The sequence below is a fragment of the Salvelinus alpinus genome, chromosome 4, assembly GCF_045679555.1.
Source record: "Salvelinus alpinus chromosome 4, SLU_Salpinus.1, whole genome shotgun sequence".
Classification (NCBI taxonomy): Eukaryota; Metazoa; Chordata; class Actinopteri; order Salmoniformes; family Salmonidae; genus Salvelinus; species Salvelinus alpinus.
In genome coordinates, this window is record NC_092089.1 from 76,959,060 (window position 1) to 76,974,499 (window position 15,440).

General features: G+C 44.7%; 1 protein-coding gene and 1 long non-coding RNA gene across 4 annotated transcripts in view; one reads left to right on the forward strand and one right to left on the reverse strand.

The window, feature by feature from the left end:
• Positions 1-15,440, forward strand: part of LOC139574467 (uncharacterized) — a 436,827-nt gene that overhangs the window by 204,543 nt on the left and 216,844 nt on the right. The gene's annotated exons all lie outside the window — the stretch shown is intronic.
• Positions 1-15,440, reverse strand: part of fstl5 (follistatin-like 5) — a 227,331-nt gene that overhangs the window by 22,174 nt on the left and 189,717 nt on the right. For all 3 annotated transcript variants that reach the window (XM_071399063.1, XM_071399064.1, XM_071399065.1), the window contains one exon: positions 14,293-14,411. In XM_071399063.1, the coding sequence (XP_071255164.1) occupies positions 14,293-14,411 (119 nt within the window). The remainder of the gene's footprint in view (positions 1-14,292; positions 14,412-15,440) is intronic.

Genomic DNA, 15,440 nt, shown 5'->3' on the forward strand with positions numbered 1-15,440 from the left:
AGAACTCCCTAAGAGAATACTGGAGCAGAGATCCTATGTTTGCAACTCCCTTCTTTGCCACCCTCTTTTCCCAAGACTGCTTTCTAGTTCTGCTGCTATGACTGCATTTCATCATCAACGCTACTGCCATCCTAAATGACCCGTTATACAAAACAAGAGATGTCAACAGCTGGCAGTAAAGTGCCATGACAAACGAGACGTCCATGTCCTCTCCACTGTCCATACAGCAACCATGTCGGCCACAGGGAAGGTGAACCACCTGACGGGAGAGAGAAACAAACCAGACAGAGAAACATCAAACCAGACTGCGTGCTTGACTATTACCTCAAAATGGGGGCAGTGGATAAGGCCGACATGATAAACAGCTTTGTGGAATGAACTCAGAAAACGACCAAGTGGTATAAGATATTTTTCCAGGGTAGCGTCAAAATACAACATGCCAATACTTCTGACGCATTTAGCATTGTTTTACAGAGCTAATAAAATAATGTAACTAGCTACATAAGCACGATTGAATATAACACCATAAAAGGTGAGTAACATGAGTAACGTTACCTAGCGTGTCCGCGGTTATAAGGAATATACACAAATATATTATGCTCCATACACAGTGAGCTACAGTAGAAACGGTATAACACGACACAGAAACTATTATAACGTAATTAGGCACTTACTTTGATAGAAACGCAGTCTGGATTTGAAGATGGGTGTCTGTAGTGACGCCTCTAGCACTGAGACGCTGTGCCACTTGGGATTCAACATACAACACATGCTAATACATCCGTGACGCAATTAGCATTGTTTTCCAGAGCTAATAAGACTGTAGCTAGATACCTAAGCATTGGGTATATCACCATACATGTTATGAAATGAGTAACGTTACATCGCGTGTCCGCGGTTATAAGGAATATACACAAAAACATGATGCTACAGTAGAAACGACATAACACGACATGCAGAAACTATTATAACGTAATAAGGCACTTTGATAGAAACGCACACATTTCCAAAGTTATTATTGGTATTATTGGTCGCCTGCGATGCAGGCGACAGGTGGAAAATATGAACACGTGTATGCAGGACGGCAGATGAGTAAATGTCTGCAGACTTGTCTGTCTGCAGACTTGAACTGCACAAACAATTGAGAAGTGTTTGGGGAATTTTGTCCGGGTCAGAAATGTCACAAAAATGAATTGGTCCGCAAAAGTAAAAATGACTACTTTTATGTGAATGACTGAGGCGGAACACACCTCATTTCAAACTGTTATTATAAAATAAAAAACTGTTTAGAAAATAATTTAAAATTGACAAATAAAACAGGCGGCGTGCTTTGGTTTGAGGGCAGCGCAGATTAAATGTACTGTTACATAACAATCACATTCTGGAATTGGAGAGAACGTTCTAACATCACGTGCATAAAACAACTCACGCTGGGGCGACCGTTACAGATATTTGGAACTCACGCATGAAAGGGTTAAAACTTCTTGTCAATAGGGGGGCGCTGTTTTCACTTTGGAAAATATCGTGCCCAAATTAAACGGCCTCGTACTCTGTTCTAGATCATACAATATGCATATTATTATTACTATTGGATAGAAAACATTCAGAAGTTTCTAAAACTGTTTGAATTATATCTATGAGTAAAACAGAACTCATTTGGCAGCAAACTTCCATACAGGAAGTGAAAAATCTGAAAACGAGGCTCTGTTTCAGGGCCTGCCTATTCAACTGGCTTTTATTTATCGGTATGTATGCACTTCATACGCCTTCCACTAGATGTCAACAGGCAGTGGAAGGTTGAATGGGGTGTCTAGCTTGATCTGAGGCCGAATAAGAGCTTTTGGAGTGGCAGGTCCGGTATTTTGTTTGTTGTCGACGGCGCGCGGGGGACCTCGACATTGTCTTCTGAAGAGCGTTCGGTATACACGGCGAATTGCTCCGGCTCTGATTTTATTTGATACATATGAGAAAAACATCATAAAGTAGGATTTTTCAACCGAGTTGTATCAGTTTATTCAACGTTTATTGGGACTTTTGGAATTTTCCGTTCTTTGCGCCAAGAGTTGATGGGCATGTTCACGCCACATGGCTAGCCAAGGTTGCTAATTCGACAGAAGAAATGGACATTCTAAAACCAAACAATGATTTATTCTGGACCAAGGACTCCTTGCACAACATTCTGATGGAAGCTCAGCAAAAGTAAGACACAATTTATGATGTTATTTCGTATTTCTGTGGAATATGTTGACCCTAACAGGGCGGAGAATATGTGAGCGCTGTCTCACAATAATGCATTTTGTATGTTGTAGTAAAGTTATTTTAAAAAATCTAACACAGCGGTTGCATTAAGAACCAGTGTATCTTTCATTTGCTGTACAACATGTATTTTTTTGTAAAGTTTATGATGAGTTCTTTGATTAGATTAGGTAACTGTCCAAAATATCTCCGGAGATTTTGGTGAATTGTTGCTACATATTCACAATGTATAACCACGATTTGCAGCTCTAAATATGCACATTTTCGAACAAAACATAAATGTATTGTATAACATGATGTTATAAGACTGTCATCTGATGAAGTTGTCCAAAGGTTAGTGATTAATTTTATATATTTTGCTGGTTTTTGCGAAAGCTACCTTTGCGGTGAATAAATAGCTTTGTGTGTTTGGCTATTGTGGTAAGCTAATATAATTCTATATTGTGTTTTCGCTGTAAAACACTTAAAAAATCTGAAATATTGGCTGGATTCACAAGATGTTTATCTTTCATTTGTTGTACACCATGTATTTTTCATAAATGTTTTATGATGAGTATTTATGTATTTCACGTTGCTCTCTGTAATTATTCTGGCTGCTTTGGTGCTATTTGTGATGGTGGCTGCAATGTAAAACCAAGATTTGTAGCTATAAATATGCACATTTTCGAACAAAACATAAATGTATTGTATAACATGATGTTATAAGACTGTCATCTGATGAAGTTGTTCAAGGTTAGTGATTAATTTTATCTCTATTTGTGGGTTTTGTGAAGCCTACCTATGCGGTGGAAACATGGTGAAAATATGCCGTTGTGTGTTTGGCTATTGTGGTTAGCTAATATAAATACATATTGTGTTTTCGCTGTAAAACATTTAAAATATCGGAAATGATGGCTGGATTCACAAGATGTTTATCTTTCATTTGCTGTATTGGACTTGTGATTTCATGAAATTATATTATATGATATCCCTGTCCCGTTAGGCTAGGCTATGCTAGTCAGCTTTTTTGATGAGGATGCTCCCGGATCCGGGATGGGTATGAAGTAAAGGCTAACCAACAGTGCAGTTCAAGAAGAGTTAAGAAAATATTTACCAAATAAACTGAAGTAAAAAATAATAAAAAGTAACACAATAAAATAACAATAACAAGGCTATATACAGGGGCTACCGGTACCAAGTCAACATGCGGGGGTACAGGTTAGTCTAAGTAATTTGTACATTTAGGTAGGGGTGAAGTGACTATGCATAGACAAACAGCGAGTAGCAGCAGTGTACAAAACAAATGGGGGGGGTGTCAATGTAAATAGTCCGGTTGAAAGATTAGTGGAATCTGTGTGGGTAGCTGGACAGGTAGGATGACTGACAGTGAAGGTGAACAGGTGGTCACATGTCAGGTGACAGAAGAATGGATGAGACTGAGGCAGGAATTCCTTTAACCATAAAGTGGTATATTTACTGAGTAGTGTGGATTCATGGACGCACAGAACTTCTCAAGCAGACGCAGTTAAGGAAGAGAAAGCAGCGAGATCAGGCGATGGCGTTTTCCTCCTTTTATGTGGATGAGATCTGTCGGTCATTGCCACCTGACCTAATTAAAGCGCTCTGGCCCAGCTGAGTAAGTGGCCATGAATTAAAGGATTATTCCACCAACTCCATGGGCCTTTTCTACAGCCACCCCGGAAATTAGTTAAATTCCACACTCCTCAAAAAGGCTCATTGCTCCCGTCCTCCGTCATCTCAGGGAGAGGAATTAGTCGAGCAACTGGCCTAATATATGTCCGGTTCTTCACCTGGATCTCCACTGATCTAACGCGACCATCGATCCCAGACATGGTCTTAGTGATACGTCCCACCGGCCAGGAGGCTCGAGGCAGCTGAGGGTCCACCACCATTACTTCTTGGCCAGTTTCCAGGCTGGCCATTTCTCTCCGCCATTTCCCTCTGTGCTGTAGGCTTGGTAGGTAATCCCGAATGAATCGGGCCCAGAAATGGTCAGCCAAGATCTGGCTGTGTCGCCACCGGCGTCTGCCAACGAGGTTGGTATCAGCATACATGGCTTGAGGAAGTGACGCATCTCGGCGTCCCATCAAGAGCATATTCGGTGTAACCGGATCGGGGTCAGCGATATCTGCAGAGAGATATCCCAAGGGTTTGGAGTTCAATATCCCTTCCACCTCTATCAGGACGGTCCGCAAGACAGTTTCAGTGACAGTTTGGTCCCCCAGGACGACTCGTAAGGCCGTCTTTACAGATTTGATCTCTCGCTCCCATGTTCCTCCAAAATGAGGAGCTCCTGGAGGGTTAAATTTGAATAAAATTTGTTGGTCCATCAGCTGATCCTGGAGGCTGGGTTCCATGGCTTGGAAGGCTTCCTCCAACCTGGCTTCTCCTGCCTTGAAGTTTGTGCCTCGGTCAGCCAGGATCTCGTAGGGTTTCCCCCGTCGGGAGATAAACCGCCGTAGGGCCATGAGGAAGGCTTCAGTATCCAAACTCTCCAGTAGGTCCAGGTGGACACACCTAGTCGTCAAACACTTGAATAGAATGCCCCAGCGCTTTTCCACTCGACGACCTAGCTTGATCGTCAAGGGGCCAAAGCAATCTACTCCTGTTGACCAGAAGGGTGGTTTGAGAAGGCGCAAGCGAGCAGGGGGTAAATCTGCCATTTTGGGCACAGTGGCTCCGGCCCGCCATCTCTGACATTCTACGCAGGCGTATTGGTGCTTACGAATGGCTCCTCGTCCTCCAAGTATCCAGTACTTCCGCCTCATCTCCCCATAGACCCTCTCTGGCCCTGGGTGGAGAAGCTTTTCATCATAACTCTTGATGAGGAGCCTGGTAAGAGGGTGTCTGGAGTCAAGGATAATTGGGTGGATAGCGTCGGGGTCCAAAACTTCTGCTCGGCGCAGCCTCCCTCCGACTCTGATCACTCTAAGGATTTGATCATATTCTGGGGCGAGAGAGAGAAGACGGCTCTCCTTAGCAACTTCCCTACCAGCTTTCAGAGCTTTTAGCTCCTCAGGGAAGCTAACTGCTTGTTTTTATTTTTTTATTTTATTTTTTTATTTAACCTTTATTTAACCAGGTAGGCAAATTGAGAACACGTTCTCATTTACAATTGCGACCTGGCCAAGATAAAGCAAAGCAGTTCGACACATACAACAACACATAGTTACACATGGAGTAAAACAAACATATAGTCAATAATACAGTGAAAAAAAATAAGTCTATATACAATGTGAGCAAGTGAGGTGAGATAAGGGAGGTGAAGGCAAACAAATATATGTATAAATAAATAAAAATATAAAAAAGGCCATGGTGGCGAAGTAAATACAACACAGCAAGTAAAATAAAAAATAAAAACACTGGAATGGTTGGTTTGCAGTGGAAGAAAGCGCAAAGTAGAGACAGAAATAATGGGGTGCAAAGGAGCAAAATAAATAAATAAATACAGTAGGTAAAGAGGTAGTTGTTTGGGCTAAATTATAGATGGGCTATGTACAGGTGCAGTAATCTATGAGCTGCTCTGACAGCTGGTGCTTAAAGCTAGTGAGGGAGATAAGTGTTTCCAGTTTCAGAGATTTTTGTAGTTCGTTCCAGTCATTGGCAGCAGAGAACTGGAAGGAGAGGCGTCCAAAGGAAGAATTGGTTTTGGGGGTGACTAGAGAGATATACCTGCTGGAGCGCGTGCTACAGGTAGGTGCTGCTATGGTGACCAGCGAGCTGAGATAAGGGGGGACTTTACCTAGCAGGGTCTTGTAGATGACCTGGAACCAGTGGGTTTGGCGACGAGTATGGAGCGAGGGCCAGCCAACGAGAGTGTACAGGTCGCAGTGGTGGGTAGTATATGGGGCTTTGGTGACAAAACGGATGGCACTGTGATAGACTGCATCCAATTTATTGAGTAGGGTTTTGGAGGCTATTTTGTAAATGACATCACCGAAGTCGAGGATTGGTAGGATGGTCAGTTTTACAAGGGTATGTTTGGCAGCATGAGTAAAGGATGCTTTGTTGCGGAATAGGAAGCCAATTCTAGATTTAACTTTGGATTGGAGATGTTTGATGTGAGTCTGGAAGGAGAGTTTACAGTCTAACCAGACACCTAGGTATTTGTAGTTGTCCACATATTCTAAGTCAGAGCCGTCCAGAGTAGTGATGTTGGACAGGCGGGCAGGTGCAGGCAGCGATCGGTTGAAGAGCATGCATTTAGTTTTACTTGTATTTAAGAGCAATTGGAGGCCACGGAAGGAGAGTTGTATGGCATTGAAGCTAGCCTGGAGGGTTGTGCATGCTGGAGGAGTAGTGTCTCTGCCGCGAGGGAGGTGGGTATAGAAGCCACCCCATCTGAGGTCTGGTTTGTGGCGGCGATCAGATCCGGCAGTGTTTGGGATTGTGCTAGGTCAGGGAGAGCTGTTGTTGGTTCCGTAGAGATGCTGTAACATTGGGCGGACTTCCTTAATTCATGAGCTTCAATTGGTTGCGGAGGAGGATGGTTGGGCACCCGTAGCAGTGGGGTCGCGTACCTCTGAACGCCATCCAGTTCAGTGGTGGTGGTGCGCTTCTCCAGGAGGTCTAATGCATAGGAGTCATGGTTTGAGCGGGTGACCTCCTGTAGCTTCCGGTTGGAGAAGGTGTCCATCTTCCAGAGCATCTCTACATTCCGAAGGAGGTCAGTGGCTGCACAGGGGGATGGAGCTGGATTGCTTCTGGTGAAGAGGACTTGCTGTGACTATACAGCTTGGGTGGAGAGAAGTAGATGGACTGGACCTTGCACAGCCCAACCCAAGGATGTATGGACAGCAATGGGCCCTCCTTCTGGTCCAGCTCGTATAGGCTCAGTCGGGGTGACGAGATGTGGGTGGTCTGACCCAATCAGGATAAGTGGCGCTACTCTGGCCAGGTTAGGAAGAGGCAATCCTCGTAGATGAGGATATTGTTTCTGTAGAACACTTACCGGGCAGGAGTGCTCCGCAACATTCAAGCCATCTGCCGCGAAGGCATTGGTGATGTTATAGGTCACGTCCCTGTTTCCTGAAGGTGAAATGCTAAAGGTCACAGCAGAGCCTTTCATTTGGATAACATCATGTCGCACCGTTCTGAGATTAAGGGTCTCGGGGGTCCCCTCCAGTTTTAGCTGACGGGTGGCCGCCGTGAGAATGATCGTTCTTTCTGACCCATCATCTAGAACGGCGAATGTATCAATGCTTCTCCCTTCACTTTGCAGAGTGACCTTGACCACCTTCAACATAACCCTTGGAGACCGGTTCTGCTGGTCGAGGTACAGCTCCTTTGCAGCTCCTACCATGAGCATACTCTGCTCCTTCTGTGCTTGGGGAATTACATCATGCAACACTGTGAGATGGATTTCCTTACAGCGATTGCAGGGTTTCCTCAATGTGCAGGTCTCCGCCTTATGGCTACGGGCACACTTGTAGCATCGCTCGCCTGAAGTGATCCAGGCCTTCAATTGAGTTTGAGTGAGCTTTTTTACCCTGGGGCATGAGCCAAGGAAGTGCCCCTTACTATTGCAATATGGGCAGTAAGGCTGGAATTTGATGTTCTTGCTCTTGAGAGGGGTCTTCTTCCCGGGTTCCTCCCCGGCTTCACTATTTAAGTACATGGTAGTGGGATTTGGCCTTTTCTGTCCCCCCTGGCGTTCAAACTCCTTCCTTCCCCCGTTGGCTATGGCTGAGATTGTGGCCTGGTGAGCGATACTCTTCGCCTTTGCCTTCACCTCCAACCATGCGGCCAGGTCTCTGAGAGCATAGGTCCTTCTCGAGCCCTCTTTCAGGATGCCCTTGTTCAAACAATGTTCAATGAAACTGTCTCTGAGGTATACTGGAAGCTTGCTAAGAAGCCTGTCCACGTGGGAGCCACATTTCAGCTCGTTCCCATCTTCTCCTTCAACAGATTGGAGCATTGAGGTCAGGGATTGGACAGCCAGGGAGAACTCTTGGAAGGCAGCATGGTCTCCCATTTTAATTGGAGACGTGTTCAGGATGTTGTTTAGTTCATTCTGGACTAGCTGGCGTGGCTCACCATATCTCGCCTTCAGGGCCTGGAGAGCGGCAGTGTATGGTGTTGCGGAGTGCATAAAAGATTGGGCCAATCTGTATGCACTAGGAAACCGCAAATGATCCATTAGTACTTGGTATTTGTAGCGTTCTGACAGATGACTGTGAATACCCAGTAGGCTCTCCAATGCCATTTCCAAAAGGACAAATTCACTCTCCTTTCCGCTCTCAAAGTATGGCAGTTTGGGTCTGGGAATTCCATAGGCTGAGGCTACTAGAAGTTTCATAATATTGGCTCCCTCTTCTGGTTGCGTGAAGGATAAACCCGGGACTTCTGATGAGCCCACTGTGGCCTCATTGGGCCGGTCCCCTACTGTCCCAGACCCTCCATTGGTGGCAGACGGAATTGGGTGAGAGCCCTCCCACCTGATGTTTGAGGACTGGCCTGGTCCTGGACGAGAGGAACGATTTGCCGTGGTTGGTAATTGGCGGAAAGGCGAAGGAGTGATGCTTTGTCCACATGGAGGAATGCTAACTTGTGTCACTGGCATAGAGGGCGTTGGTGGAGCGGCCTGTACCCCGTGCTCCATGGTGGCTGTTGACCCCGGAGCCTCCGGGGATTGTGTGCCATGCTGTACCAGAGGGGCAGATTGGGAAAGAAAGGCAGACAGGTCAGGTCCATGTGGAGGGGTGGTCAGGTCAACTCCCTGTTCGTTCCTCTCCAGGAAGGATGAGACCATCCGTGCCTCCTCCAATTCCCTTCTGGCTTGACGGTGCCGTCGCTGCTGTGCCAGGTCCTTGGCAATGAATTCCTGTTCCTGTAGAGCACTACGGGCCTGCACATCCAATAGGTGACATCGTTCATCAGCCTGTCGTTCCTCCTCAATCTGACGCTCAATTTCCTCCAAAGCTAATAGTTTCATCCTCTCTTGTAGGACAGCGGTCTGTGAATCGCTGAGGGCTAGTGAATGGCGGCTGCCATGGCCACTTCCAAAGGGGTATCCACTGGTCGAACTCCCACTCCGTCTAGAGTGCCTCGACGATTTCCCTTTAGTTAAGGAGCCTGCCTCAGGAAGCTGGTTGACCTGTGCTGTGGGAGTCACCTCCATGGGTTCTTCCTGTAGACCACTTTCCTGCTCCAACGCAGTTTCCGGTGCTTGGCTCAGAGGAGATGGTTGATGGCTGAAACGTACAGTTGATCCATCACCACCTTGTGGGCTTGCCCTTTGACGTCGAAATCTCGACCACATAATCCTTAAGATAACCAGGTGCTTGCCTGGTTCTTCTGGTGCTGCTGGTGGTTGAGGATGAAGCCTTTGTTGCTTTAGGCTTAGCTCCTGGATATTTCCTTTGTTCCAAGACCTTTCCCTCAGCTGCTCTCTCCTCCTCTCTTCTTCCTTCCAGTGGAGACAATTCTTCCCTCTCCTCCATTTCACCTGTCTTTGGTTCAGTCATCATCCGGTTCGAAGGACCATTGAAAGATTAGTGGAATCTGTGTGGGTAGCTGGACAGGTAGGATGACTGACAGTGAAGGTGAACAGGTGGTCACGTGTCAGGTGACAGAAGAATGGATGAGACTGAGGCAGGAATTCCTTTAACCATAAAGTGGTATATTTACTGAGTAGTGTGGATTCATGGACGCACAGAACTTCTCAAGCAGACGCAGTTAAGGAAGAGAAAGCAGCGAGATCAGGCGATGGCGTTTTCCTCCTTTTATGTGGATGAGATCTGTCGGTCATTGCCACCTGACCTAATTAAAGCGCTCTGGCCCAGCTGAGTAAGTGGCCATGAATTAAAGGATTATTCCACCAACTCCATGGGCCTTTTCTACACCGGTGGCCACTTCATTAATTGTTCAGCAGTCTTATGGCTTGGGGGTAGAAGCTGTTAAGGAGCCTTTTGGTCCTAGACTTGGTGCTCTGGTATCGCTTGCCATGCAGTAGCAGAGAAAACAGTCTATGACTTTGGTGACTGGAGTCTCTGACAATTTTTGGGGCTTTCCTCTGACTCTGCATATTATACAGGTCCTGGATGGCAGGAAGCTTGGCCCCAGTGATGTACTGGGCTGTACGCATTACCCTCTGTAGCGGTCAGATGCCGAGCAATTGCCATACCAGGCGGTGATGCAACTGGTCAGGATGCTAACGATGGTGCAGCTGTAGAACTTTTTGAGGATCTAGGGACCCATGCTAAATCTTTTCAGTCTCCTGAGGGGGAAAAGGTGTTCTGGTGCCCTCTTCACGACTGTCTTGGTGTGTTCGGACCATGATAGTTTGTTGGTGATCCACTACAGCCCTTGTAGTCCACGATCAGCTCCTTTGTCTTGCTCTACATTGAGGGAGAGACTGTTGTCCTGGCACCACACTGCCAGGTGTATGACCTCCTCCCTAAAGGCTGTCTCATCGTTGTCAGTGATCAGGCCTACCACTGTTGTGTCGTCAGCAAATTTTTTTAAATAAAAAAATAAAACGAAAATGTAACCTTTATTTAACTAGGCAAGTCAGTTAAGAACTGACTTGCCTAGTTAAATGATGAGCTTTGTGGGCACTATGGTGTTGAATACTGAGCTGTAGTCAATGAACAGCATTCTCACATAGGTGTTCCTTTGTCCAGCTGGGAAAGGGCAGTGTGGAGTGCGATTGAGATTGCGCCGTCTGTGGATCTGTTGGGGCAGTATGCGAATTGGAGCGGGTCTAGGGTATCCGGGAGGATGCTGTTGATATGAGCCATGACCATCCTTTCAAAGTACCTCATTGCTAACGACGTGAGTGCTACAGGGTGGTAATCATTTAGGCAGGTTACCTCGACTCCCTTGGGCACAGGGACTATGGTGGTCTGCCTGAAACATGTAGGTATTACAGACTTGGTCAGGGAGAGGTTGACAAATGTCAGTGAAGACATTTGCCAGTTTGTCCGTGCATGCTTTGAGTACAAGTCCTAGTAATCCGTCTGACCCCGCTGCTTTGTGAATGTTGACCTGTTTAAAGGTCTTGCTCACATCGGCTACCGAGAGCGTTATCACACAGTCGTCCAGTCGTAACTGTTAGACCATTTACTTTCAATCACAGACTTGGCAGTCAACAAGATAAATGAAGATACTGTACATTTTCATGGACATGTTTGTGTTCAAAACTATTATAACCTCTGAGATTTAATCCGATTTCTAATTTCTGCCTCTATCAAATCAGAATCCATCTGGAGACTGAATACCTTAGAGACTACCTCAGAGACTACCTTAGAGACTCTACCTCTACCCTCCTGTAGACAACACTGCAGTACGTCGCAACTGAGCATGTGTGAAACCCTAGGCAGCTAAGCAGAAAAAAACATGTCAGTTTCAACCAACAATGTCCGTGGATTTAGAAGTAAAAAGATTTAGAAGTATAGAAAACATAATGTGAAGCTTGTCGGGCGAACAAGCTGCCTGGGGACAATTTGTGCTCTGTAGATCATATTTGATTTTGTAGTACAAGTAAGACTAGTCCTTAGCCTTGGACACAACAAACACAACCCTTCAACCTAAAAAACACTGTTCTGTAGCCTCCCTTGCTTCCTGCCTCAGGAAATATGTCCACCTCCCTACTCACTGTACTAGGAATTCCTCACAGCATTGCATCCCCTCTTCATCTGGCACGTGATTCACAGTAAGACGGCCATATACTACTTAAGAATAATTAATTGTTGGGTCGTTACCATGAACGATCAATCAATGCTCATCTACACTAGGGATCCAGAATGAACTTAAGCCTCAGAGCTAATGTACTCACACAACATTCCCTGTAGACAGTGCATGTGCTGCTGCCATAGAGTTCACTGTGATTGATATTCTAATACAGACACCGTCTCTCAGAGGAGCCCAGGCCTGATCGTTGTACATTCATAGCGCGCCTTCGCACATAACAGCTGTCCAATCGATGAAAGGGGAAAAGGAGGAAAGCACCCATTTCAGTACATGTGTAAATGTAAGAGGCATCTATCAGCGACCTGCTTTGAATAATACACTGGTTCAAAAGTGAAGGCGCAGCACAGAGCGAGAACCATATCAACGTCAAATGGCAATTCAACGAGAGAGAGAAAGAAAGAGAGAGAAAGAGACTTTTGGGAGCGCAAAAGTGCATGATCTTTCAGTTAATTTAATACATGAGAAGCAGAGAGACAATTAACTCCATATTTGTACCACATACCCCTGCAGCCCACTGGCGTACCTCACACCCCCGCAGCCCATTGGCCTACCATACACCCCTGCAGCCCACTGACCTACCATACACCCCTGCAGCCCACTGACCTACATACACCCCCACAGCCTCCGCGCAAGGTGTGGGGACCTAGAGATTCTGGGGTCCCACCCCCCCCGCCCTCAGCCTTATTGCAAAATGTGTAGAATAGCATGAGATTAGCTATAAAACTGCACATTCATCTCTCTGCCCCATGGCAATATGTGTATAATTGCAGTATATTAGCTTTAAACACTTACCTTTTTCTCTTTGCCCCATGGCAAAATGTGTAGAAGCTGCAGTACACTACTCACTATTTATTATGAGTTACAACTACTTCCATAAAATAAAATATTATATGTCAAGTATTGCAAGATCAAATGTCAAATACACAAATAATTAACAAAGAGTTGATAGTTATCTACAGGCAGTCGGTCCTAAGTTAATTAACGGTGACTAACCCCGATCCGTACACATTTGCGCAACCGCAGCATTCAAACCAGGCTGCAATGAAAACAAATGGGACTGTAGCGACTGTGCTGGCATCAAAATCTGGGGTGTGAACTATGTTTCTATTCAAGTGTTGATTGACATGGTAATAGGCCAATAGTATTGGGGAAAAGTTGAAAAAACGGACCCCTCTGTAACGGTTTCCGTCGTCTGAAGAAGAGTAGTTGGACCAAAGCGTAGCGTGGTAAGTGTTCATGCTTATTTATTTGAACAGAACACTATAACAAAATAACAAGAGAATAAATGAAACCGAAACAGTCCTGTAAGGTGCAAAACACTAAACAGAAAATAACTACCCACAAAAACCATGTGGGAAAAAGCTACCTAAGTATGGTTCTCAATCAGAGACAACGATAGACAGCTGCCTCTGATTGAGAACCACACCACAAAGAAATACAAAACATAGAAAATGAATACCCACCCAAATCACCCACGCGTGACACCCTCAGAAGCTGTACGTTAAATTGTGATGTGTCACGACGTAACGTACGACACGCATTATGAAACTCATTCTGTGCCGTACAGCCTCTTTCCACCAGGTGTAGCGCTTCTCTCGCAGATAAAAAACAAGAAATGATCAATGGTGAGTGTAATGGTGATTGTAAAGTTAATTACTCGTGAGTTCATCAATAGTTAATTCAATCAATTGTAAATTTTTTGCCTAATCATGACTCTCAAAAAACGTGGCAGCCGCAGTTTAATTGTGAAGAAAAATTTAGCGCTGCCCTAAAAACCCTATTCAAATACGACACAAACCTTCAAATAGGTATGTAATGAGAAATTATATAAACTCTTTATAGTGTTTTGTTTACATTTTAGAGGTGATAAGTTGGACAAATGGGGTGAAAAAAGCTGTTCCCCACACGACATATCTCCCCATTTCACTATCACGCAGTAGCTTTTGCTTCCCCACCCACCATTTAAATAAATACCCAGCGGAGCTCCATTGCCTTCTTCAATCATGCAGAGACGGGCAGGTCTCGTCGTTAATTTTACTGGAAAGCTTTACAATGGTATTCATATTACAGTTGACCTGGAAGTATTCCATTTTGGGGGCGCTAAAATAAGGTCAAATGTACGAAAGTGCGTTAGCTATCGTTATACAAACACTGTTTAGCTAACAGCAAGCAAGAAGAAAAAGTGTTTCTGTTAGAAGGCCTGAAGTAATCATACTGTGTGTGGGTGGTTGGTCCTCAAGCTAATCATGCTAATTAGCTAACAGCTAATCTACTAGCAGTAGCCCAACACCTAGCACAATGCTACATGAAATGGAAGTGTTTCTGTTGTGGTAGGCATCTTACCTGAAGTCCCAGTAGCTTCTCACTGGGCTTTATGTGTCTCTGGATCTCACATGCCACTGGCTGGATGACTTTGATACCATCCTCGTAAAATACATAGAACATATTGGCAATTCCAAGACCTGGGTGAGAAATATAACCTTGTTACAAGTCAGACACAGGGTTTGTTACAAGGTGAACAACAAACTACTATGGCAACTGGCATGTAGCATGACATACAGCACAGTTAAAACCAGTGGTGGAAAAAGTACTCAGTTGTCATACTTGAGTAAAAGTAAAGATACCTTAATAGATAATGACTCAAGTAAAAGTGAAAGTCACCCAGTAAAATACTATACTGAACAAAAATATAAAGTGTTGGTCCCATGTTTCATGAGCTGAAATAATAAATCCCATAAATTTTCCTTATACACAAAATATATTTTTCTCAAATTGTGTGCACAAATTTGTTTACATTCCTATTAGTGAGCATTTCTCCTTTGCCAAGATAATCCAGCCACCTGACAGGTGTGGCATATCGAGAAGCTAATTCAACAGCATAATCATTACACAGGTGCACCTTGTGCTTGGGACAATAAAAGGCAACTCTAACATGCGCAGTTGTGTCATAGAACACAATGCCACAGATGTCTCAAGTTTTGAGGGAGCATGCAATTGGCATGCTGACTGCAGGAATGTCCACCACAGCTGTTGCCAGAGAATTTAATGTTCATTTCTCTACCATAAACCGCCTCCAATGTCGTGTTAGAGAATTTGGCAGTACGTCTAACCGGCCTCACAACCACAGACCATGTGAAACCACTCCAACCCATAACATCCACATCTGCCTTCTTCATCTGAAGGATTGTCTGAGACCAGCCACCCTGATGAAACTGAGGCGTATTTCTGTCTGCAATAAAGCCCTTTTGTGGGGAAAAACTCTGATTGGTTGGGCTTTTGACACCCAAAAGTAGTTTTGGGTGTCAGGGAAAGTATATGGAGTAAAAAGTAAATTATTTTCTTTAGGAATGTAGTGAAGTAAAAGTAAAAGTAGTCAAAAATATAAATAGTAAAGTAAAGTCCAGATACCCATAAAAACGACTTAAATTGTACTTTAAAGTATTTTTACTTAAGTAATGTACTTTACACCACTGGTTAAAACTTAACAGTGG